Source organism: Mycteria americana, chromosome 3 (assembly GCF_035582795.1).
Source record: "Mycteria americana isolate JAX WOST 10 ecotype Jacksonville Zoo and Gardens chromosome 3, USCA_MyAme_1.0, whole genome shotgun sequence".
In the NCBI taxonomy this organism is placed as follows: domain Eukaryota; kingdom Metazoa; phylum Chordata; class Aves; order Ciconiiformes; family Ciconiidae; genus Mycteria; species Mycteria americana.
Window position 1 is genome coordinate 8004001 of NC_134367.1, and position 26902 is coordinate 8030902.

The 26902-nt window shown below is 45.0% G+C and overlaps 1 protein-coding gene across 12 annotated transcripts in view; it reads right to left on the reverse strand.

Moving 5' to 3' along the window:
* Nucleotides 1-1136: 1136 nt before the first annotated feature.
* EVA1A (eva-1 homolog A, regulator of programmed cell death) overlaps nt 1137-26902 on the reverse strand; it is a 214712-nt gene continuing 188946 nt past the window's right edge. For 8 of the 12 annotated variants that reach the window (XM_075497792.1, XM_075497801.1, XM_075497799.1 and 5 more), the window contains 3 exons: nt 14408-14572; nt 10023-10196; nt 1137-2587 (listed from right to left, as the gene is read on the reverse strand). In XM_075497792.1, coding sequence (XP_075353907.1) covers nt 2217-2587; nt 10023-10196; nt 14408-14572 — 710 coding nt within the window. In that variant the 3' untranslated portion in view covers nt 1137-2216. The remainder of the gene's footprint in view (nt 2588-10022; nt 10197-14407; nt 14573-26902) is intronic. The other 4 variants (XM_075497803.1, XM_075497796.1, XM_075497795.1 and 1 more) reach the window with 3 other exon arrangements.

Genomic DNA, 26902 nt, shown 5'->3' on the forward strand with positions numbered 1-26902 from the left:
CATCCTGTCGTTTTGCTCCTCAACACCCTCAGCAGAGCACGTTCAACATTCCAGCTAAAGCACAGCACCTGGCAATGCATCCATGGTTTGGGACCTGCCTCCTGCTTTATTTCTAAATATCAGCTGCAAAATTACATCCCAGGTCAATACTGAGCCTTTCCATTTGAACCTTCACGGGCCCAGGAACAGGAGTCGCTCTGCAGTACTAGTATTGCCTTCCCAGGTGAAGCCACCTCTCGCTGGCTAGCCTCATCTCTAATGTCACCAGTACCACCAGTTGCAGTTACTCAACCTTGCTCTCACCGTGCAAACGCCAGGAGAAGTAAGTGTGGGCACTTCAAATGCAGCTTTCCTTAGCCAGTGACTCCAAAGTGTGCCAAGAAGGCCCTTGGTGTCAGGGGGCTGTCCCACCATGTCCCACCACAGCACATGAACAGCCCCACTTTAGTGTCCTCAGTCATCTTGTGGGCAGGTCCACCCATGTTCATCTGTCCTTGAGGCTAGGGGAAAGCTCTGGGCGTTCAGAGCTTTTGGTTGTTTTTTGCTTTGCTGGCATTTTGTGAACTTTTAAGACATCAGCATATCTAAGTGACAGAGGAGCACATCCCAAAGCCATGCAGGCTAAAGCAGTGTCATGCAGACTTGAAAAACACCAAGTTTTATGGCTGAAGTGATCTGAACTGGTGCTTGGGAGTGACTAATAAGCACCTAGATAGCGAGTAGGGCGGTGATATCCCATTGAACACTCCATGGGACAATTGAAGGAGCACTAAAATATATTTCACCTTTTTCCCATGTATTTTTTGGTTTATTTAACATTTGCTTCTGGCCCAGGTATGATTTGTGTTTGGGGGACAGACTCAAAACATCATGAAATCACTGGGTCTCTTTCCCTTGGTGTGGGTAGGCTTTAGTATGGCCCCTTGAGAACCAACACATTGTGCAGCTGCTCCTGCCCATGTGCACCACAGAAGCAGACTGATGGGCTGCAGCCAAAGGAAAAAGTGCCTCCAGGTTCCTGCATGCAGAAGACATCAGCCTTGATTGCCTGCAGAGGTGTACTACTCTTCCAAAGAATCTCCCTTGAGCAACACCTATGCCAAAAGTGAGGATGCAAATTCAAATGTGTTGAAGCAAACCAGAGTTTATTTAGCATTTATTACCCATTCTGTTGTCGTATGTGGCTTCTTCTGTCTCCATTTTCCTCTGGTAAACATAGACCTTTTATTTTTTTTATTTTTTTAATAAAATATATAAAACATTGTGCATTGCTATCCATAGGAAAACTGTAGTTTAACAACAAAAAAAAAGAATAAGGCACATTCCTGTGCAGCATCTTCAAATATATATATATATATATATTTAAAACAAAACAAAAAGAAAACCCTTTTCAACCTCTTTGAGGTTGTTAACTTCTCACCAGTCACTGACACATCTCTTATATTACCATAATTTCACTGTTGGAGGTGGGTTGGGTTGTGTTTGACAGGGGCCAGCAGGGAGAACAGACTCAAAAAATAATAGGATTTTATCCCTGAGGTGTCAGTAAAAAAAAAAGTTCCCATTGAAAAGGAAGATGAAAAGACAGCCATAAATAACTGAATACACTATGGCAAATATCCAAGCACCGAGATGATTTCACAATGGAAGAATCTCCCTCCCCCCCATCCCCCAGTTCTTAACAAGTCATATTTGTTGTTGGGTTTTAATTAGGTTAATCTCATGGCTTCTGAAGTCACAAGACAATCGGTCAGGATGCACCACACCCTCCTTTCCAAAATCATCTTTCCAGATTTGTCATTTTGTTCAGTATTCTCCCACAGTCCTCAGGAAAGGGAAACCAAAAAATCCTAAATGAACACCAAAACCTGGACGACTTCTCTTCCCAGCCAAGAGAGGAGCACTCGTACTGCAGGATGCCAAATTCCATGTCCCAAACGGGAGGATTTTTTTTGTCACTTTCCTGCCTGCTACCAAGAAGTGAAGTTGGCAACCACCTCTGTTGTAACCAGAAAGTGTCCGTGAAGAGGGGTGATAGCAATATGTCAGGGAGAAGGAGATGGGGAAAGCTTTATTGCTGTCCATCCACACTGCTCCAGGTAGAATGCCTGAAAGGAGAAGGGGAGACACCCACGTAATATTCCTTGCCTCCTTCTCCTCTGTCATGTGTGGAGGAGCCCCAGGGTGCAGGGCAGGACGGCTGGACTCCCCATCGCTTAGTAGTAACGATTGAGGCTCCTGGTCCCTGGGATGTCTGGCTGGCCATTCATCCAGATCTCCCGGATGATGCGCTCCCGCTCCTCCAGCCGCTGAGCTCGCTCCAGCTCCTCCGCCGAAGTGAAGACGTTCATGTTCAAAGTCCTCTCGAACCTGCGGTGCCTGCGGGCAGACAGGTCCGAAGTGGTGTCCGAATCGTCATCGCTGTCGCTGCTGTCGCTGTCGCTCTCCTGCTCCCGAGGAGGTTTTTTTGTGGAGGAGCGTTTGCAGTCAGTTCGGCAGGACACCCTTAGCACCAGGGCCAGCAGGGTCAAGAGGAGTCCAATGCACACCCCGGAGACAAAATACAGAGCAGCCCGCTCGGGGTTTTCTGAAAGGGGAAAGAAAATGATTCTCGAGACCAACTATTAAAAGAACAAAACACACACAGCTCCTCTGTGCACATACCAGCCACGGGCTCTGGAGGGGCAGAGTTTCTGATGGTTGCTTTTACTTCCAAGCCCTCCTTTGCCTCCTCTCCCCAGTGAAATCAGGAAGGGGAATTTAAACAGTGGATTTGCTGCCAAGGCATTTGCCCGCACGCAGAATGTGGGTTCACTGCAGTCGTGTCTTGGAGTTGTCTGGAAGGGGAAGGAGCAACCCGCAGAATTAAATGCTAATTCCAGTGGCTGCACGAACAGGGTTGACAGTAGGGTGCTGCACACCCAGCAGCAGCTAAGTGCATCTCTCTGTCACATCCATTATCATCATACGAGGAATAAAGATGATTTACAAAGCTCTCTGTGCTGTGGCCCAGCTGAAATGGGAAGCCTTGCAGCATGGAAAAATGCCTATTATTTATTCATAGGTTTCATTTGCTTATCTAAGGCAAGTGTGCTGGCTTTCCGCCCAGACCACCAAAATGTATACCTGTGCTACACAAGCATAGCTGGAGTCAGTGCACTAACAGGATGAATCCTCCATAGCCACATTTCAGGGGTGATATAACAAGACTCCAAAGGATCCACAATGCCTTTTAAACTAGGTCATCTTGTTTATTTCCTACCTTTTTTGGGGGGGGGGCGGGGGGTCATGGGACTACTTAGAAGTGTAATTATGATAAATGTTGTTACTGCAATTCCCCTGCAATATTGCAGGTTTATAGGTACGCTGCATGGGTGAAGGTGAACCAAGCAGAAGTGTCAAGGCCAGGTCTACTCTGCGGTGTCTGCTGGGAGTCCTGAGCTCAAGGATGGAGGCAGTTCCTCACATGAGTCTTATTCCCTTAAACTCAGTGATGGAGCTGTAACAGTTCCCACCAGCTGAGAGCCTGACATTAAGTCCCGAAAGACCTCTGTTAACTAAAAGGCTACGCTCTACCTTCACTTCCCCCCACTGTGCTTTTAGGGAAACTGCCCTCTCCAGCTGATTTCCTTAAAGCAAAGTTTGCAGAAGATGAACTGGAAACCATTTGGAGATTTTCAAAACTCAACAGGACAAGACCCTACTCTAACTTCAAAGCTGGCTCTAAATTTGAAGTTAGCCGTGTTCTGAGTAGGGGGCTGGACAAGGTGACCCCTGGAGGCCTCTTCCAGCCTAAATTATTCTCTGATTCTGTGGTCAGAGCCCAAACACCGACTCGTGCACTGTTCAAGGCAACACATAGTTCAATGCCTGGAGATGCTCATGGAACAGTTACAGAGACAAAATGCCTTTGTGCTCTTCACTTCTCTCCCCAGTAAATCTCCAAGGTGACTGACAAGCCAAAGTGGAGGAAGATGTCAAGATAGTCATGATAGCTAATAAAACATGAGACTGTTGCTAGAGTGGTTGGTGTGAATGGCATGAGGAAAAAAACAGGCTGAAGAGAGACTTCAAAAAAGTGAAGAAAACTGCAGCAGATGCATTCAACAAGTCCAAAAAAAGAAAGAGGAGAGAAATGCAGCAGTAGTTGAAAAGTCAAGTGAGACCAAAGCCAGAAGTTTTAGGCTAAGATATTTTGACAAAAGTGAGACAGCAAAAATCCACAGGTAAAAGAGAAAGATACCAGAGCAGGCACGAAGGATGTGCCAATGGCTCTTGTAGCAGCCTGGCTGTGTGAAATCCTGGCTCCAACGAAGCTAACGGCAACTCTGAACTCAAGGGGCAGAACTCAAATTAAAACTGCAGCCCTGTTTGTGCAGTAGCAAAGCTGCTGCCCATTTGGTACTGAGTGAACAGTAAAGAAGTGGCCTACATGTCAGAGACTTGAAAACCCCAGGAAAAGTAGAATCACTACCTGATAGCGCTTTTACCTCCATGTGCAGTATAACTCAGGAGAGTAATTGCAAAGCTCCCTTTGCAAGTAGGCCTAAGGAGGGCTCTGGGGACACCCAGAGCGTGGGGGTGTGAGAAGAACGAATGAGCAGGACTGATCTGTTTGTACTGGAAGACGCTCGGTCCAGTCTGCCTCCACTCTGCCTGGCTGACAGGATGCCAGGCACACTTTCCTGAGCACCACGTTCCTGCACACACATGGGCTTGATTTGGTTGCATTAGTTCCACTGCTCACTCTTTTAAAGCAACTCATAAAACCAACATAGATTGGAGCCTGAGACACAGAAACACGCGGTTTCTCTTCCCCCATGTTTGTCCATGTCCTGCTTTTCCTTTCACCTCCACACTCCTTTTTCCATCCTACTGTATCCAGCTCATGAGCAAGCTGCACCTCGATTGCTACTTAAGCAACCATTTTTCATCCCCTGCTTGTGCTTGTATGTATAGCCCTTCATGCAGTGCGACGGCTGTAATTGAATCTTTGGGCTCCAGTGGCATTTATGAGCTCCTACAGCTACTCTGTCAACATCCGAGACACTGTCTGGACTTCCTCACTAAGCTGTAACCCTACATTCAACTGCAGTCTTGGCATTTATCATACATGCAATCCACTCGCACAGCAACATCTCTTTTTTTCACAGCAGAAAGAGCAACTTAAGCTAAAAACCACGGGCTCTGCTTTTTCTCTTTTGAAGTAGCCAAGTCTAGCAATAGCTTGACTAGATTTGGGGGTCTGACAGTTGATTAGTGATTTTGAGAGCCTCCCCCATTGCATGTTCTACTTTGCAAAGACTAAAAAGGGGCATCCTCTTCAGCAAATGGATGCTCAGCATCTTCCAAAAGCTTGAAGGTGGCTCAGATTCATCATACTAACACTGAAGCTACTCAAAACACTCATTATATTTGAAAAAAAGCTTTTTAAAAGTGTGTGGACATCAGTAGCAGGAGTGAACATAATTTTGATACGCATCTGTGTGTGTCTGTGTGTACACCCATTAACGCATGGATTTTGACCAATGTAGCTTTTTCTTCCACTGCTGTGGATGACAGCTCAGAGCTGTTTTTCTCCTGAACTTGCAGCAGGACCCAGTTGCTGTTAGCCTCTTTAGCTGGGGTTACCTATCCTCTTCCTGATATTTCTCTTTCTGGACTGAAAGCATTGATGAAAATGTCACTGATTCAAGCCTGAATTTAATCCATGCAGACAAAAGATATATGCTCTTTATAACCCTCTATACAAAAGCCACCATTTTCTAGGCACTCAAACTGGCCAAAAATTAGAAACACATTTTATTTTGTTTTTCCAACTAAACCAGCAGCAATTACGGAGCCTGTTTCCTGAGGGCTAACAATCTGCTGGGAGCATCAGCCCAGACTGCCATTAATTCCCCAGGAAATGCCCCAGGCTAAGGTTGTTATTGCTATTATAATAAATTGTTTCAATAAATAAAAAACAATCTAGGCATTAACGCTGCTGGCTTCCTGTGATGGCTTCATGCATTCAGAAACCTCAGTGGGGAGGAAAATTTCAGAGGGCCCCAGTAAAAGGTTCAGCATTAAGCATGGCCAGACAAACAGTAGGAGCAATATCTTCTAGAGAATTTACAGTTAGCCCCACAGGCTGCCGAAATCCCCTGGTAGAACAGAGGAAGCTCTCCAGGAGCCCCTTATTAATAAGGCTCAGGCCAAGCAGTCTAAAAGTTGGAATGATCTCCCCTGGGTTGTTTTTTGGAAGCCCCTTGTTAATAACTTGGCAGCACAGCTTTGCTTGTGGAAGAAGAATAAAACACGGATTTGTGGAGGTTTCCCTCCAACTACTTCAGCCTGAATGTAATGACAAAACTGGAATAAGTCTCCTGTCCAAAAGGAGGCACTGAAAGTGCTCCGATACAATTTGAATGTTTAATATTTATATAACCACGAGGGATGGTTCTGGTCTTGCTGGTAGACTGTGACTGCAACTGCAAAGACAGTTCCAGCTGTCACTGAGACTGCTGAAGTCTTTCCAAACACTCAGACAGGTTTTGGAATGGGTCCATGACAAATAACAGGTCTGAGGTTTGTAGGCAAAGACTGCATCTAATTAAAAACCTAATTCTATAAAGAAAATCAGCTTTCAAATTAAGGGCATCTCTGAGTCTTTTGCAAGATTGAACTCTAACATTATTATCTAATATTAGCGATATTTATTTGTTTGATCAGATGATATATTCACTCCTCATTGACATTGTTCACTCTTGCTCCCTATTTCTGAAGAAATGTTGTTTTCAAGGTTCTGGAAGCTGGGATAAGACACCTAACTGGCTTTGATACTCCTAACCACAGTGATAGCTGCAAAGAGATCTGATGGTGAAAACCAAGACTCCTGCAAAGAGGCTTTTCTTCCTCTGTGCTGTGATTTTTCACTCCTCAGTTGTCAATAGGAATGTTCCCAACTTTTATATGGGAACATCAGTCAAAAAGATGGTGGAAATGAGCACAGAAGCTTTCGCTAATATTAGCACTTCTCCCCTCTGTACACTGCAAGACTCTGCACGTGGGAGCGATCGAGCCTGCAGACTCTTCATCTGCAGCTGCCCACCCAAACCTGACATTTTGTGCAGAAAATGTGAACACCATTGAGCGCAGAGGGGATCCCACTGATTTGTGGATGCTCTCCCCAGGCTAAGAGACTCCCCACTGCCAGGAGGCATGAAAAGTAATAGAGTGGATTGTCCTTTCAAGCACGCGCTTTACCCATGACATACCAAGTGCCCATAGCTTCTTTTTCCTGGAGTGGGTCTGAGGGTACCTCTGCCTCAACAGAAAAAGCATGTTTATATGTTGCCCCTGCCTATTTACAACTCTCTCTTGCAAAGTCCTGTTCTGAGCCAACTCATCGGCACAGGGAAGCCCTGAATACAGCACTTTCAGTCTGCAGAGTTTACCTGAGGGACGTTTTTACTGTCATGAAACAGAGCAGTTCCTGCACTAATGTTTCTCTTTGGCACCAAGGCTGCGGTCAGGAGCGGTGGGAAGATGTGTGAACCAGAACCAGCCCTCCCTAGCCGTCTGATACCCTGCCTCTCCTGAGCCACTATAATGGCTCCTCTATGGACATCAACAGCTGCTGTGGCTTAAGCTGCCTTCAGGGCTCCAAACTCAGGCGAGCACAAAAATTTCCAACTGTTCTGCTGCTCAAAATCTGCAGTATGAAGAGGGATGGCTTTGCAGTGCTCTAGTTTTATGCAAATGATATTTGTGCCCTGTGACACAGCTTGTCTTTGAACTCATAATCTAAAACCTCTCCATGTTCACGTGTAACAAAATAAATCATGCCAAATCCATCCCTTCTGCTAAAAGCAGAGGGCTAAATTACATGCAGCAGATAAAGATGGTTTAGGGCATCTGCTGTTTCAAACCATGGGGCAGCCATCAATTATTTTTGTAAAAATAACAAACTGAACATATATATCATTGAGACTAAAACCCACCTAACAGCCATGGTTAAATACACTGGAAAACATGAGCAACAACTCCTGAACTCATCACTGGAAACCAAAGTCGTGAGGTCTGAGTTTTACCTATTTGACATCCAGTGGATGTGAACATATCACAAGGAGACCGCATCAGGAGAGGGCAAGCAAATCCCACAGCAACAAGACAGTTAAAGCCGTCCTTATTTATTATTTGTGCTACAGTAAAATCTAGAGGCTCCTGCCAAGACTGACACCTTGTGAAGGGGATGAATCGAGGCCTTGTGCCCTACAAAATGAATGCAGGGTCAAAGAGTTCTGCTGTGGTCAATGGAAGCAAAGTCCATGGGGCACTGTCAGCAGCCCTGAATCATAGTCCCAACTGTCCCCGACCATAAATCCTACAACATTCTGCTGCCCATTACTGTTCAGATGGGGAAAATAATATTAACAGCATTTTATTTTATAGTAAGGTTGGGACTGCAGGTATTTTCATGCCAGAAAATGGCAGCTGTAGGTAAGAAAGGGGGAGAAGTGTGATAGACAGAAGACTCCATTAAAGTTTGCTTTTTCTAATCTTTCCTTAGAGAAGCCCATGCAAGAAAAAATATATCCTACTCAGCTATCCTTTATGAAGAACACTACTAATTCCACTTAAGCTGCCTGCCTCTTAAAGGTGTCACAAAAAGATGGATCCTGATGCCACCATTGGACATGCAGAACTTTGGATTCACCATTCATGGTCCTTTTAGAAGGACCCTCCACTAAATGTGCAGCAACATTCTTACTAATCTACTCAGTGATACCAAAATGCAAAGCCCAAGTTAGTTGTTTCAAATCCAAATACTTGTCTGTAGCAGCGTGGTGGTATCTCAGCAAGAGCAAGAGCATGGCACCAAGAATGCATTAGTATTTAATGAATTAGCAAGACTGAATGGCACACCGACATGAAAAACTAGCTCACAAATATTGGAGTTTTAGTTGTATTGACTTCACTGCTCCAGAATAGCATAATTGCATTACAGTGGTGTTAGCAGACTGGCCACAGTACACAGAATTATTAACAGCATGTAGTAAAAGAGCAACACATTAATATTACTAGCAAGGTAATATTGCTTGGCAATAAGTATTGCAAGGTAATAAGGATACAAACCTTTCATTAAACAAATGGAGAACACCCATAAGAAAAAAGTGACCACAAACAGTATGTCCTGCCTCAGGAGGCTAGTTACACAGAAACCAGGGCCCTTCTTCTTGGGAAAGCAGCAGAGATTGGCCTAAAATATGCTGAATTACTGCATCCGATGCTATTCAGCCAGTGCTCCTCCTTTTTTTGGGTTAGGTCCTCCAACTCTGTAGGCAATCCCTACTGCTGACAAGATACCTCATGCAGTTGTGGGATGGGAAATATTTGCACTATATCACCTGCCTCTGCCTCTCAATTATTTGCTATAATTGACATTGACCCCAAGCACTCAACAGGGTACACAATCTTTATTTCAACTTTTAAAGTGCATCTTATTAGAAGACTGCTCCTCTGTTACTTGAAAGATACATGTGGGTGAAAGATAAACCGTGATCCAAGGAGATCTTACTCTAAACTAGATTTAAATGTACAATTAAGCAGACTCTCAAGTTACTTTATCTTCACACTTCCACTGAAGATAAGCCAAATTCTCTTAAGCAGGGTAATGATCTGAGTGCTGCTTATTTTCCAAATTACAGGACAACAAGCTTGCCTCCCTAATGAGCCAGGCTTTGATCTCCAGGAAAAAGGAGCATTAGGAATAATACCACATGTAAGATTACATTGTATTTAACTCCGGATGAGAGCAAATCCAGTGGAAAGCAGAGCACAATAAACCCTGTTATATACTGTCTGCTAGAACTGCCCTGGTCAGGTCTTTCAAGGCAGAATTTGCTGAGAGACGAATGAAAAATATAAACAGTTCAAAGAGGCAGATTTAGCCCTAGGTGACTGTGGAACGTAGACTCAATTGAGGGTCTACAAAGAGCTTGCGAGAGCCCAGAGAGATGGCAGACCGCAAGACCTACCTGTGATAAAGGCATACGCTGCTAGGATGTTGCTGAGCAGTGCCATCTCTGTGCTAACGCCCACGGGCTCCATGCTGCTGTTGAGTGCCGGCGGTTGTGTCTCATCCACGGGAAGCAGGAAGGGGGTGTTGTCTAGAGGGTAGAAGGTGGCCGATCTCCCTTTCTTCTTCTCTGCTTTGAAACAGAAAGGGAATGAGGAACGAGGCACGTGCCCCAGCCCTACCCTGCCCTATCCCCAGCAGGTCAGCATCTGCGTTCAGAAATCTGGAGCCCCTCAACATCAAGCCACCCAAATTTGCCCCTTTTTGGGGGGAAACTAAACCTTCTCAGGTAGCTTCAGCTGAGCACATACCCAGTCTGCATCCAGGCAGCATCTTCTCTGCCCCGTCTCCTGCTCTTTCATGTCACCACTTAGACACACCCACCTACGCTACAGCAAATATATAATCAGGTTTCTTTTCTCTTATGTAAATCAAAGGAGCCTTTATCAACAGTGGGTTCAGCTAAGCTTGTAATAAGGACTGCAAAACACAGGCAGAGCCAGCAACCCTCTGCTGGTGTCGTGCTGTAGTGATCCATCCACACCTGGCAAACAGACGTGCTTTCTCTCCAGCCTTCGCGGGGAAGGGCAGACCCGAATTTATGACTTCCTTCAGAAGCCTGCTCGTATTGTGTTTCACCCAGACACCATTTCCCCTTTGGAGAGGTGAGTGAACATGGGTTAATGATTTGATTTTATTTGTTGAAGACTGGAGCTAAGGAGGCAGCTAATTCCAGGAGGCTCAAAGAGACCCTTTCAGACCTTATCAGCTCGCTGCTGAGTGCTCCCTGCACCTTGATCTGCAGGCAGACACCCCTACGAGTCACAAAACACTAATTGTTTTAAACACATGAAACAGTCGGTGCACAGGATCCAGCTCCATCATCCGTTTGATTGTTTGACTGTAGCTATTACAGCTTTTCAGGCTCCCTTCCCTGGGTGTCTGGTTCTGGCCAAAAGCAAGCATCGCACTGTAAAATCATAGACTTGCACCTGGCTTCCACTTATCTGCAGGTATTAAATTCAGGAAACTGTCAGGTCCATCTCCGATAATGCCATCAGTGCCACGCGAGCAAAGGCACTCTGATAGCAGCCACGACGCGAGATGGTCTGTGTTCACTGGCTGCCCGATCCGTCTCCTTTCCCTGCAAACCCAGCAGCGTGAGCCGTCACGTTCAGCTTCCCACTGTGCACGCCTGGAAGTGGCTCAGCCCACAGAAGCAGTAACAGAAACTGAGGGGTGTCAAAGAGAACAGGTAATTCTGGATGGAGAGGGACTGAGTGCATGAACGTGCACGCAGCGATGCCAACTCCCAATCTGCCTCGGAGGGGAAGCAGCGGGGATGGGTGTCCAGGTGTCGCTGTAAGGGATCAGCCCCAAGGAATGTGGGCACAGTTGTATCTCTGCCACTGAATAGCTGCACGGCCTTGGGAAAGCCACATGTTACAAGCTACCAAGGTGTTAATGACTGGCCCTGAAGCAAAGGTTTTAAGCATGGGTATTTAAAAACTTTAAACCTGTCCCTCACTGTCAATACATTCACGGGATCTCACTAGGACTAAGGTTTAAATTATACGTGCAGTGGGGGCTTCCATGTGCATGTGCTAGGTCAGCCAGGAAAGGCTGAGATGGACACCACTTCTGGATCTTCCCTTTTTGGCATATCCTAAAGGGAAAAATATCCCAAGAACATCTTGCTTTAGGAAAATAGAGAACACCAAAGATCGGTTGTACATATGGAGGCACTGGGGCACAGAGGGCCAAGGCCACATGCAGCAGGAAATCAATAGCAAAGTTTTGGAAAATCTTTTAATTCAGATACAGGCACCAATATGCCCTCTAATCTTTATTCTCCTTGTCTGATAAATCTATGTCTGTACAAGTGGTTGGATTTTTCTCTGCCACTGTTCCTGCAAAGAAATCCATGGAAGCAAGGTAGATTTCTCATTTCTAAAAACTGAACCTAAAAACGGGATACTTCAGAGCATCTCAAGTAGTACTATGCATCTAAACTGAGGCAACTGAATCCTGCTATTAGTTGGCAGATCCTAGAGAGTCATTCGGCTCTCCCCATAGCAGACACTTAAAGCTTGATGTATTTAAGACTTCTAAGACATCCCAGGGTCAGGAGGACATCCACACAGAGATGGCAGGTATCAGAGGGGATGTAGGGGAAACTCTTGCTCTTCTAGGGCAGCATTTAGAAGCCAGGTGAACACCCCAGGTCATCTCAAATGACACATTTATATGGGAGTAACTGAATCCTGCCCGAGATGTCTACATACTGAGGTCTGGCTCTGAACTAGTTAATCTAAAATCCCTTTACAATCAATGAAAAAGAAGGGCACCACCAGGATATAATCTAACATATATTTCATAACCATATATCTCATCGTAAAGAGGACTACTGAATTAGGTGGCTCCAGGTTTCTGCTAGGTCTTTGAGAGTTTTCTACAACTCCGCATTAAAGTCCAGTTAATGTGGCTGGACTGCAGCTGCACAGAGCTAGTAGGACATGAACCTGGGGCCTCTGCGCCATGCTCTCTCACATGTCCAGTTCTGGGTTAGGGACAACCCACCTGCCCCTCACTGTCAATACATTAACGGGATCTCACTAGGACTAAGGTTTAAATTATACTTGCAGTGAGGGCTTCCACATGCATGTGCTAGGTCAGCCAGGAAAGGCTGAGATGGACACCACTTCTGTTGGGTATGGGGCATCCCTTATAAACCATGCTGTGGAATAATGGTGTATTTAGGAGACAGAGTAAGGCATAACTCTTCTCATGTGACATGTAAGAAGAATCTTTTTTTTTTTTTTTTTTTTTTTTTACTTCTGACTTGTCCAAAGAACAGACGCAATCAAACAAGTTTGTAAATGAATACTCATCTGTATACACTATACTCTGGCAAAGAGCACCACAAAACCACAGAACTGGTTTTGTCATCTGCAGGATTGTACAAGCACAGACAGGGAAGACAGAAAATCACTGGAGTTATGCAGGAGGGAAAAAACAAACAAACACAATTTCACAAGGGCCATGTGTTGCTATGCTGTGTGGTTCCTTGGTCTGTCATTCATTCTAGGATCATACTAAAAGATCTTTTCCTCCTTGGTAGCTTTGAAGACCTTGTCTATACCTAATCAGCTCACCTACTACTGGTTTTCTCTTCACCACCCTTTCTTAGGTTCCCAGTCACTCGAACTGTTTCCCTGTGACTTTACACCAAAGCTGAGCAAAATTATTTCAGCTAGCAGTGAATTTGCCCAACACCACAGTATAAGCATAGGAGAGGTTATTGATGATACCAGGCTGACTTTAGCAAACAGTTTTAATGAAAGAAATAAAACGGGAAGGGAGCATACAGAAATGTCCAAATATTTCCTTTTGCTATTTTCAAAACATTCTTTTAGCTTTTAATTTCAAAATGACATCTTTGTTTGAAAAGTGGTGCATATTTTAAAAATGAATGAATAAACAATGTGAAAACTAAACAAAAGGTGTCATTTGTAGAAGTGAAATGTTTAGATGAATGAAAATGAGTTCAGGATTTTTTTTTTCTTGCTTAAAAGAATCACCAGGATCACAAAATTTATTTTGGGCTAACTCAAAATTATTTTCCTTAACAATTTTTCAGTAAGGCCTCCAAACTGACAAATCTGTTGTTGCCAACTCTTAGTTATCTGTGGATTGACTATCCAAGCTGTGAATTAACTTTTCCAGGATTGTAGACAGAGACAAGGTAGCTCTGCCCATACCCACCCTAGAGCTGAATCTCTGGGAGCACAGGCTGGGAATTTCAGAAGTAATGTCATATATCATCTCCTGCGTGTTGGGAAACACAATGCAAAGCCACCGCCTAACCCAATACGTGCTCACCTGTGCTTTTCCTTTATTCATACACCATCCCTTCCTCCTACTCACCTATCCCTATAGATAGCTAAGATTTTACTTCATTCATATCTTCCGCAAGTCAAGAGACTTTGCATTTTATGAAAATAGCGTCATATTTCAAAGCTCAGTTGAGAACTTCTCTGTCCCCTGTGAGGCAGATCTACTGCCTCTGCCCTGTTTTTTTCTTTGCCACTGTATTAGAGGGATCTGCAAAGTATTTCTGTGATGAGTTTTGACATGCACGGCCATGACTGCTATTTCAAGAAACGCAGTGTAAGTTTCACAGTTCACTTTAGTCAGTCTCTGGTCATGCCTTGAAGCTTCTCTTTCTGACTGTGACATGTATGGGGTTTGGAACAATATAGAAACCCAAGTAAGGGGAGATAGAAGGGAACAGTTACCACAACAGAGTTAGATTTGGGCCGACATCACAATAGTCATAGCTACCTGGGAGAGCTCGCCCTATGTTGGAAGGAGAGACATCAGAAAGAAACACGCCGTCCCCTATAACATTAGGATCAAACACTCTTGGCCGCAGTGGAAAATGTGGCTTCTGAAATCCTTGGTAATTGGTTGGTCTTGGCTGGGTTTCATGCAGAAGCTTCTTGGGAACTGAAAGAGAGGAGTAAGAAGAGCACAGTTGTTAGATTGAGTTATTTCAGCTGGTCAGAACAAGAATTATCACATTATGCTATGGGCTCAGCTGATACTTAATTATACCATGTGCAGACCAAACAGACAGTCATTTACCACTGTGATGAACGCTCTCCAAATGCCAGCACAAAGACATTCAATGAGAGAAAGCTGGAAACTATAAAGTGATTAAGGTATTGTTTATTTACAATTACGCTTTCAGACTAGACTAAGGATCAGATTCAGACATCTTGTTTAGACATCCATCTTAGAAACTGAAATGCCTAGTAAGCCAGGCTTTGGCCTCAGGCCTAAGCTTCAGAGTACTCCAGCTAGAAACCTCTGTTCCTACCATGACAGTGGGCTGGGCAGGAGGTCCCATAACAATGGGGACTATAGGGTATGCCCGAATTGCTGCCTCTCTCCAGCCATCAAGTTGCTGGCTCAAGACTGCACATCAGAAGTTTCTGTCCACTCCGGATCCACAAAACCAGCCTCTGGAGGATGCTGTTCATGTGAAATCATAAAGCTTAAATCATCCACCGCCGAAGTAAAAAACCCCACCTGTAAGAAACCCTCCCCACCCTGCGAGATCCAAAACACACCGTTTCCCATTGGGCTTTAGGCTTTAAGTAAGCTGGGAAAAGCCCATTCTCCATTCCCACCATCCTGAGAAGGAGAGTGAAGACCCAGCTAATCCCTACTGCTCTCCGTGTTTCATCAGCCACAGCGTTAGCAATACACGGGCAAGATAGGTTAATATGTGACAGTTTTGTCAGGATATCGATGGTCTCTTCTTTGGACGAAAGCGTGCCTTAGTAAGAAGAGTATTTTCTCCTCCTTGATGTTGCAAGCTGTACATCCAGGTAAAGAAATCAAAGTCGGTGTAGCTACCTCCGTGTACACCCACCGACGGTGAATCCACACAGTAAATTCACTAATTTGCCCCGTAGGGACAAAGCAGCATGTCATTTACAGAGCTGAACCAGTTCTCTGCCTCAGCTGTGGCCAACACCTGAGGCTATTTCAGAGCAAAGTGCTTTTCCATACAGAGAGAAGAAACACATATACAGGCCATTCTGCTCAGAAATGAGAGGAATAGAGTGATGAAAGACAAAAATAAAGAAATTAAAATTTCCAGGGGAGAAAGATATATTTCCCTGTTGGTGACTACATACTAATACATACATAAAAGCACCATTTTGTCTCTGCAGACAACCAAGACTTTAGTGTGTTAAGGCACAGACTGTTGACAACTAGGCACAAGTTCACTAGACTCACAGAAACCTCAAGAGAAGATTTCTGGGGTGCTCAGCTCTCCTTTCTCCAAGTCTAATGGCAACTGCCTGTCCTGTCCCACGCAAGCTGCCACCTCCTAGCGCCTCAGTTTCCCCACTGCTCCGTTGCCGATCGTGCTATCTCTCATCTCCACTCTTCACAGGGGTGTGAAGAAGTGTAATTAAAAATGCAAAGCACTTTGAGATCCTTGGCACAAGCATGAAGGAGGACTTGGAAAGAGTGCAACCCTGGAACAGAAAGGAAATTCCTGCCTGCCCCCTGCAGCTAATCAGCTGCCGAGCTGGAGCATGAGATTTAATCACGCCCATTAAATTTGCCTGCATAACTACAAATATTACTGGTGGGGGAAGTGATCCAACCGCCTTGTTTACATTGTGTTCAACTTACTGTCTTTGCTGAGGCAAAGAAAATTGTAACTGTATTTACTGACTGACCTCCTATATTAGGCTGCCAAGATACCAGCACTGAAGTTCTCGCATTATTAGTAGAGTCATGCTAGGTCAGGAAACAGACATAAAAACCCGACAGCTTCTGAATATCAAAGAGCTGGCACAGTAGTTTCTAGTGAAACCTGAATTGGCAACTGTCCTCTGATGGGAAGGCAGCAAAAGAAACACATCCCCTGTTAGGAACTAGACAGAAGCAAGGGGGATATCTGTGCCAGAGAAATATCAGACCGTCTGGGGAGGAGATGGGTAGAAGAGAGATCATCCTGCAAACTACATAGTCAGGGAGAATTGCAATCCTGGGTGCCTAATGTAGGCAGCCAAAGGGACCTGACATTCAGAAGGCATAGGGCTCAGCACCCTTCAAAAATAAAGACCCCCTTTTGCTGTATCTCAGGCTGAGGTCCTGAAAGGCATTCGAAAGACACAAGTCAGTTTTCCCTTACACACATTTCATTCAAACTGCATCCCAGTAACCTGTTGATACGCATCCAATGAAGAAAATGAAGCAATAGGAACACAGAGACAAATTTTTAGCAGATTTTGGCCAGTCTTTCATGGTTCAGACTGGCTCTTCTTCATAAACACTCCTTTCACCTCCCAGTATTCATAGCCATCTCTGGGGCAGAACACAGGCTGGGTGGAGCCGCATCTTTCCTCGAAAAGGTAACATCGCCAGACACTTAAACATTTGAGCCAAGTGGGGGAAAGAACATCATCTTTTGCTAAGCACACCCAGAGAATTGAGCTATGGCTTTTCCACCTTGGCATCTGTGTCATTGCCACTATGAATGCTACCTATGGGACCGGGAGAGGAGTCAGGGTAAAGCAAAACATCGCTCAGTCAGTCAGCAACTGGTCAACAGCATCCTAAGGAAGAGTGGAGATGGAGAAGTATTCAGAGGGAAGCATTCGTAGAGACTATTGTCACAGCACCTTAATGGGGTAGGGTTGTGCTGTTATCCCTTTGGGATGGCTGGGAAGTAAGATGTCTACCAAGTAGACATTTGGTACCTAAAAGCACAGGTTACTACAAAGAGAGATTCCCAAAAGCTGGCATGTGCTTAACGTCCATGATTAGCATGCATTTTGGTACTTTGAAAAATCCTAAGAGGTGCTTGTCTTCATTTCAGCAACTAAACCCCAGAGTTTTAAAAAACTCTGGAAGCAACCTAGTGCAACACAGGATGTCTACAGCACATGAACCTTGGACTTTTCCATTTCAAGGGACCATTTTTCTCTGTGGACTCCATAAACATCTTGAGGACATGCAGTGGTTTGACCCTGGCTGGACGCCAGGTGCCCACCAAAGCCCCTCTGTTATTCTCCTCCTCAGATGGACAGGGGAGAGAAAATATAATGAAAGGCTCATGGGTCAAGATAAGGACACGGAGATCACTCACCAATTACCATCATGGGCAAAACAGATTCATCTTGGGGAAATTCATTTAATTTTTTAACAATCAAATCAGAGTATGGTAATGAGCAATAAAAAGCAAATCTTAAAACACCTCCTCCCTTTTTCCTGGGCTCAACCTCACTCCCAAATTCTCTACCTCCTCCGCCCGAGCGGCACAGGAGGACAGGGAATGGGGGTTGCGGTCAGTTCATCACACGTTGTCCCTGCTGCTCCTTCCTCCTCAGGGGGAGGACTCCTCACACTCTTCCCCTGCTCCAGCGTGGGGTCCCTCCCACAGGAGACAGTCCTCCATGAACTTCTCCAATGTGAGTCCTTCCCACGGGCTGCAGTTCTGCATGAACTGCTCCAGTGTGGGTCCCTTCCACAGGGTGCAGTCCTTCAGGAACAGACTGCTCCAGTGTGGGTCCCCCATGGGGTCACAAGTCCTGCCAGCAAACCTGCTCCAGCCTGAGCTCCTCTCTCCATGGGTCCTGCCAGGAGCCTGCTCCAGCACAGGCTTCCCATGGGGTCACAGCCTGCTCTGGCATGGGCTGCAGGTGGATATCTGCACCACCATAGACCTCCACAGGCTGCAGGTGGATATCTGCTCCACCATTAACCTCCCTGGGCTGCAGGTGGATATCTGCTCCACCATTAACCTCCCTGGGCTGCAGGTGGATATCTGCTCCACCATTAACCTCCATGGGCTGCAGGGCACAGCCTGCCTCACCATGGTCTTCACCAGGGGCTGCAGGGGAATCTCTGCTCGGGCACCTGGAGCACCTCCTGCCCCTCCTTCTTCACTGACCTTGGTGTCTGCAGGGCTGTTTCTCTCACATATTCTCACTCCTCTCTCCAGCTGCAGTTGCGCAGGGTTTTTTCGCCCTTCTTAAATATGTTATCCCAGAGGTGCTACCACCATTGCTGATGGACTCGGCCTTGGCCAGCAGCGGGTCCTTCTTGGAGCCGGCTGGCATTGGCTCTATCAGACATAGGGGAAGCTTCCAGGAGCTTCTCATAGAAGCCACCCCTGTAGCCCTCCACTACCAAAACCTTGCCATGCAAACCCAGTACAGGACATTTTGCCAGGAAGGGCCTATCTTAGCAAAGAGTAAATAGAGTGACGGCACGCAGCAACTCTGTTCTCTTTCTAGTTTATACAATGCTAAACCAATACACAGCTTAGATAGCTTGATTTAGAAAGACAGTAAAATGGAAAGACTTTCTCAAGTGGAAAACACCTCACAATTTCCAGTTAGCTTCTGTGTGGCAGCCAACTCCACAAGAAAGATTAAACATCTGGTTCCTTTGAAATACCCTCCTTAAATTCTCCAGAGAGGAGTGCATCTGACACAAAGCATGGCATGAACTGAAGCAAGGTGTCAAGAAAAGTTATTTATGATTAAAACCACCAGAAAAAATGTACCTGGGATTTTAGTCTTATCTCAGCATTAAGCACAGAAATCCTGGCAGGGAAGGGTTGGCATTTGACCTGCTCCATTCAATCAAGTAGAGAAGTTAAAGCATCTCAGACAGCAGAACAAGTGATATATGTGGACAAGAGGGGAAGAAATAGGGCCTTCAATCAGAGCGTTAACACACCTTATCGTCAGGAGCCCTGCACCTTAAAATGCATGTGAGAAATGAGCTGGGATCATCTGGAAGAGAGGATATTAGTTGCTCGGGCATCTCTGGGGAACTTCGGTCTTTCAGGGGGTAGCAGTCAGCATTGAGATGTGGATATTTATTGAAATGATAAAATTCTCCAGTAACTTGGGCTGGGCAGCTGAGCAGTGCAGGCAGAGGTGTAACTTCCAGGATGGCAAGCCATGCTCTGCCACCCACCCCGGGGTCCAACTTGGGCATCACCGCATGGACTCTGCCTGAGCCAGGACTCGATCTGGAGAGCAAAACGTCACCATCGCTGTGACACCCCGTGAAGGCACCTGCAGAAGAGGTTACAAACCTGCAAAGGAGCTCTTGGTCCAGCGGGTTCATTGCTCTGCCATTACAGACTTTCAAGCCTTTATATAATCTCTCTGTGTCTGTTTTAAAAGCAGGCCTGGCTACCAGCTCCCACTGCTCATGTCTGAATCAACATCATGCTAGCAATAATTTATACCAGTTCCCAGCCCAAGACCTGCATTACCCTTTTACAATTAATGGTATCAATCCCACAACCAAACGTCACCTCCATTGCCTGCCAGCTTCCCCCCTGCAGGAACAGGGGCAAAGGAAAAGCAGAGCTGGAGCGTGCTCCCACCGGCAGAGCAGACCCGTCGGATTCGGGTACAGGCAACCGGCAGGACAGCGTGAAAAGGCACATGCTGGTGCTGCTGACAGTGTCCTTATTTATACTTGGTGGAGACTCCTTCTGCTGCGATTTTCACACAAGCACTCTCTTGTGTTGCCAGAAAACTGAGGGCTGATGAAAAGAAAAAGTTATTGTGCCTACAAGCAGCAAATTTCTGAATTATGGTGCTAAGAGATGGAAAGGCCAGCCAATACCTCGCCTCTTTGTTCATCGAGATCACTTGCTGTATATCTTCTACTATTTTGATCTATCTATTTTTAAACACTCCAGTTCTGGAGGTTTGGCTAATTGTCACAAGAGATTATTTTGCAGAGGAATATTGCTCTTTCTGAAGAATTGTGTTTCAATACACTGCTGAGTGTTTCAATTTAAGCACATATATTATTCCCCTAATCAAAAAAATTTCTCTGCTGTAGCCCCCAAATTTTACAGATGAGGAACTGGCTCAGGGACAGAATTTTGAAAGTCTTTAAATAGCAAAATGATTTGTCCAATCTCACAGAGGGAGTCTGTGCCAAAGAAAGGAAATAAATTCAGGCTCTCTACATTTCAGCTTCACACTCAAATCATCCTTTCTCTTTGCTAATTTGATCATTTGCTGTTTCCTGATGCTTGCTCAGTCCTAAACATGCTTAAAGACTTCCACTCCCAGGACCCAGTTATCGCCTGACCTCCATCTTCACTGTATATACAGATCAGTCAGCTGGAGGGGAGATCAATGAAAGCTCAGTCTTAAAAACATACAGACAGGGGGTTTGTCATTCTCCAGTCCTCTGCTATATATTCGCTTGTGCATTTCCAGCCCATAAGGTTTACTCTGAAAGCTCAATATGATTAAAGCAGATCTGCAGGACCTTCAGCAAATCCTCCTGTGAATGCTTGAAGCAGAGTGCAATTTGAACAAAACATGACTCCCTTACAGCTGAAAATTACAACCAAGCCTTTTATCTGGGCAGGTTGGGGCCAGGAACTGTTGATGCTCAACATACTTTTTAAACAAAAAAAAATTCCTACTGTGAGTAAACACCCAACATAAACTACTGCAGGTTTTTAGAGGTAGCAGCTCTGAAGGATTTTTGTTTGAGACTTGAAAACGCACAGCATCTAGCCAGAAATGGGATCATTCATGTTTCTGAAGTATTACAAGAAAGCAATTCCTGAGCACATATGTAAGGTATAGGGCGCTCTCAGATTGCAGAATTGAAGTGTTTTATGTGCTGTAAAACCTAAATTCACTAAGCAGTCAGTCAACAATATCTACTAAAATAATGGACTTGGGCTGCGTCAGACCACAAAATATCCCAATATAATCACAGAGCAAGAAGGAAAAGTCCCATGTGTAAGAAAACTCTACACCTGGTGACAACGGTAACACCACTGTATAGCTAGAAACATAGGGGTGCAGATGCTAATTTGATTAACAAAAGTAAACTGAGGCACAGCCTACCCTCTTGGCTTTTTCCCAATGGTCTTGGACATGGCCAAGGAGCAAGCTGAAACCTTTTCCAGCTGCCTGTGCCCCCGTCTAGCTCAGTGCTGGATGTGCTGCTTTCAAGTGACTAAAACCCCATTTGCATCACATGGCAAGAGGTTTTGCCTCTTCTCATGATCACATACGTCATGTCAGACATCCAAAGTCTACCTTCAATTCCTGCCCTGCCTCCAGGCATTCCCCCTTCATCTGACAGGGGAGCCATTGCTATTCGGTCAGATATAGGTATAATCACTTGACAGGAGACCATCAGATCCTACAGCTCTCAAGTGTCTCCGTGCGTAGCTAGATGGCCTGGGCATCCCCATGTGAAAGGCTGAGTGCACTGGACATCAACTCCATCCCTTGGCTGCAAAGCCATATTGTACCTCTGGGCATCCTGCATCATATTAGAGTAAAAGTATAGTACAGTGTACATAGAAAGTGTAAAATGTCCCAGGAGACAGCAGGAGACGAAAGGACTTTGTGCAACAGAACATAAGTCTGAAGCTGGGATTTGATCAACAGGATGTAATCTAAAATCTTCACTCTCACAAAAAAAAAAACAGAGCAGAGGCTTAACGAACAGGAGTGGTCAAGACCTCAGCTTTCCATCTCCTTCAGTCATTTTAAAAAGGGAATTTTTTCACCCAGTATTGATGTAGTCTGCAATCCTGAAACTGAATGCAAATCCCAAGAGAAAGAGGGAGTTACTCAGCCTGCTGCAGGAACGTTTTCTGTGCGCAGTGGTTCCAAACCACCGATAACAAGGAAGTGACTCATGCCAATTACAGTAAGTCCACTTCCAAGCACCACGCGGAAATCAAGTGAGACTATGTGGGAAAATAGCCCTGTCATAACCAAAGCCACCTACACCTCCCTGACCCCACAGCCTGCACCAGGGCCCTCCTCCCCTGCCCCTCCCTTCAGATGCTCCCCAAAGCACAAATCTGTCTCTTCTGCTGGTGAGTTTTGGGCTGGTGGGAAACGGTACAAGCTGGGATGCCTGACACAACTCATACAAATTTTCGGACCACTCTGCCAAGACTGCTCCTGAGGCAGCCCAGATGCTTCGCCCTTTACTGCATCTTCTGACAGCAGCTAACTACAGAAAGGTTGTGCTATAAGAATATAAATATAGCACAGAAAACCCTTTATCTTGTTTGTCCTCCACGGAAAAGGAGATGTTCATCCTTTTCTCATGCAGCTGCAATCAGAGAAGTGAATTCAGAAGTGGAAGTGATTCCAGTCCAGAAACAAAGCCCGTGCAACAAAAATTAGCTCAGTCTCACCGTTCCTCCCAGTGAAGCGTCCCGCAGGTACATGGCTCTGTGATGTGAGAGGCTCTAGGAGACGAAGGTACCATGGTGCATCTCCAACTGAGACTCCATGGGGCAGAGACGGACACAAGCACTGCTCCTTACCAACCTCTCCCCCTCTTGCACAGGGCTGCAGAACACCTTCCCCTGCTTTCTCCTATTTCTGCCTGTCCAGAAATGCAATAATCTTATTAAAATATCCAGTTCACCTATTCTGGGCACTCAACCCATGCATGCCCTGTAGGTACCTAATGCAGAAGTCCTCCTTAAACAAGCTACCTTCCTAAGCTCCCTGTATCATCAGCAGTGAAAGGTGGGTGCCTTTGAAAGCCTCCAGGGAAGATTCTGTCTCCTTAAATTTAGGAGCCTAATTAGGGATGATTAATGAATCATAATGTTACCTTTGGATTTATTCTCCTGAGTGTATCTGAGTTAAAATCTTACGAACTGCTTCACATCTTTCACTCAGATATTTTTCTTCTATCTTGAACTTTTCAAATCAGGATTTGAAGCTACAAACACCCTAATTTCTATCCAATGATGCATGTGCTTGATCTATCCACAGGCACTTTTCCTCCTGCTTTCATAGCCATGAAAGTCAGTTGTTCTTCTTTCATCATCTTAAATGTAATAACAGAATATGAAGCATCTATTGCCAGCAACTCATAAATCTCCTGCTTGATGTGGCTTTTGGTCTCCAAAGGGCACAGTGGAAAGCATCGCATGAACCAGTCTGCTCCCTACATGTTCTATTTGGAAAGAAAGATGGATCAAAAGGAAGAAAGCCTTGTAAGAGATACCTGCAGATACGAAGAGTTACTTTCATCTGGTAGATTTCTGCCTGCTCCCAAAGTCAGGAGAGTTCTGCATTTTCACAAGATAATGCATCTTTAGGAGGATGAGACTCGAGCTGAGGCTTGTCCAAATTCCAGCCTGCTCAGCTACACCCCTCCCCATGGACCTTCTGCCAGCCAGAGCCGTAGGACCTCTTCAGCAGTCCGGCTGCATCTAATCTCCACCAGGCCCAGAGGAGGCTACGACAGTAACTTTATACACCTGCGCGGCAGTAGTGTATTTTAGGGAATTGAGATGGGTCTGGATCAAACCGTTAATGTCACCTCCAGGTGCTACTGCTAGAAGCATGGGTAACTACTATCAGCAAGGTTGCTGCAGGAACAGAAGCCTGACTCAGCACTCATATATGGAGTTCAACCCTGCTGAAATAAGCAATTTTCCCTTTATTTACATGCTGAGCATGATCAGAATCTGACCTTTCAATTACGTAGCCTCAATTCCAGAAATGACAAGGGAGGGCAGGGGAGAAAAAAACTCTAATAATTACAAGGGTGCCAAGCAGGGACTGACAGCACCTAGGAGAAGCCGCCTGCATCCCCGACTAGGAAGGCTACAGCAGGCGAGTCTGAGAGTCAATTTTGGGTTTCCTTTTTTTGCAGCACACAAGGATGTCTGAATCTTGGGCCTGGGCCCCTCATCAGTGAAGAGGAAGACACAGTACAGAGGATGGCACAAAAAGGAGAATAAGATTAGTAAGGAAGTCAGACTCATTCTTCCAGTCCTCCCTATTCCCCCTATCTGGACTGCATCTGTCACATACTTGCATTGGTACTTTGCAAACCAGCCCATTCATATATGGATTTCTCAGGCATTATAGAGAATACTAGTTTGTTGGTCTCTTCAGAGGAGACTTTTATTAGACTGTAATTTTATGCAAAGCTCTAAGTATATCCACTCCACTTTGGATCAAAGAGTAATGCTAAATTTCAGATTTTGACACAATTGCTATTTTTTCTTATCACGTTCAGTGATTTTAATCAAACATTTAACAATGCAAGAAAGACTTTACTATTTTAAATTACTTTTATAGTACGGAACTGTTGTCCTTGACTTATTTAGGCTATAGAGCTTGGCAGAAAGTCTTTTGTATAGCTTATCTACTTTTCAGGAAAATATGTGACACAATATGTGGTTCCCAGGAGGATGCTGATGGAGCAGGAAGCATTGTGTGTTCAAGTGTGGCTGATCCGGAGCCAGGGCATTGCTCATGCAAAGAACTCCTTGCCAGCAAGGGAGGAGAGCCTCTGTGCTCAGGATGCCAACACATACCCAAGTGGTTGCAGCTCTGCAAGTTACCAGGCATCAGCTGAGTCACAGCAACCAATTCTGTGAAACTTGCGGCAGTAGATACTCCCTTAAATTTCAGTGAAAGCTATACAAGCACTGGAGGTCTTCGCTATTACATAGCCAAAGGATTACATATTACATACTATCGTGTACTACTACGCTATTACATATGTATCACTGTGAGACACTTAAGTGATAGTCAAGGCAAGGATATCCAAGAAAGGAGAAAGGGATGCAGTAAAGGGCCAGAGGCTCTGAAACACTCTGGAGCTGATGGAAAGCCATGACAACCTCCACCAGGGACAGGAGAAGGATGGCAGGGCAGCAGAAGCCCAGGCAGGAAAGGGAGGTACCAGGGATAGTAAGAACATCCACAGCTACACTGCACTGCCCAAATATTTGAATAAAAAGTAAGAAGCTTCAGCATCTGAGCCAACAACTAGCCTGATTATATTCCAAGAGTTAGGAGAGTTAGGAATATAATTTCTCCTCTGAGACTACTGACCAAGATGGATGTTTAGGGGATTTTCTGCATCCATCTCTGAAGCAATGTCACCCATCCTGTAGTCCACAGACCACTGGTGACCTGTAAGGCCAAAGTGATCCAGAAAAAACCTACTTCAAAGAAAAACCAAAACCATCATATCCCTGGATGTTCCCCATGGTTTGTCTCAGTGTCTGCTGGCAGGCACAGCCAGGAGATGCTTCCCGTCTGCTCTCCTTGTCTAATTAAAAATGTTTGTAATTACAGCAGCAAAACTATGCTCTGTAAAAAAATATTTCTGTTTTATTTAAGTGCTACTTATCTGACGGTGCATGCTAGTTCTTTATCAGTTCATCAGCTTTTCCTCTCTGTAATCAAACAGCAGAGAACTAGACAAGGGGCTAGAATTTTTTTCCAAAAAGATAGCGGTGCCTTGATAACACGGGTTGAGGAATGTCGTCAGAAAGCATCTGGTAACCTCTGCCATTAAAGGCAATGACTTCGTCTGGTCACAGGCTTGACTTCATGTGGCAGTTCCCAGGAGCCCATGAGATGCCCAAGCTGGAAACCCTGCACAAGGGAAGGTTATCAATAGCTTTGGAATAAAGACTAGAATTGAACAAAACCATATAAGGTAGCTACAGTGCTAAATGCCCTTCAGTTATATACAGGTGAATGCAGATTAATATTTACTGAACAAAAATACAGTTTAGCTTGAGATCCAGAGCTTGATGCAGGGATCATTGGCTCCTGTTGTTCAGGACTTGGCTTATATGAGAAGCCAGGCTACATTAACAAACTTGAAATCCAAGGAGCTATGAACGAAGTGGCAAAACTGTTTTCAGTATAAATCTTTCTATTCACATGGTCATAACCTGTGAGACATCCTCCTTTGGGGCTGAGACTTCCTGAGCATAGTGGAAAGTTTGAGGGAAAACCCAACAGATGTTTTTGAATTGTGAGAGTATTAAACCTCCCCTGTTTTTTTAAAGAAGAACATTTAACTGGCAGAACCTCTCTAGCACACAGCACCAGCCTTAAATTATCTGGTTTATAGACTGTGAAAAGTTCTTTGCATGGTTTATGTTTTGTTTTGGGGTTTTTTTCCTGGTAGAAAAACACGTAGCATGCATCATCTTGCTTTCATGTATATCCTGAGGGAGCAGTAAGGACTGCAAGCTCAAGTGTTACTACAATTGCTACTGCGACTAACTGCCAGTTTTGTGGAACAGCAAATTATAGTCACTTTCTTGATGCCACATAAAAGCAGATACACACCATGGAAAACAATGCCAGGGTTTTGTTTTAGCCCAGCGAGGATGTTACTGAGCACCTACCCTATGCTCTTATGAAACCTGCCCTGCAGCTACTTCCACCAGCGCAGTCTGAGAGCACAGGGAAAAAACTGTGGGAATACACAGTGCTGGATGCTTGT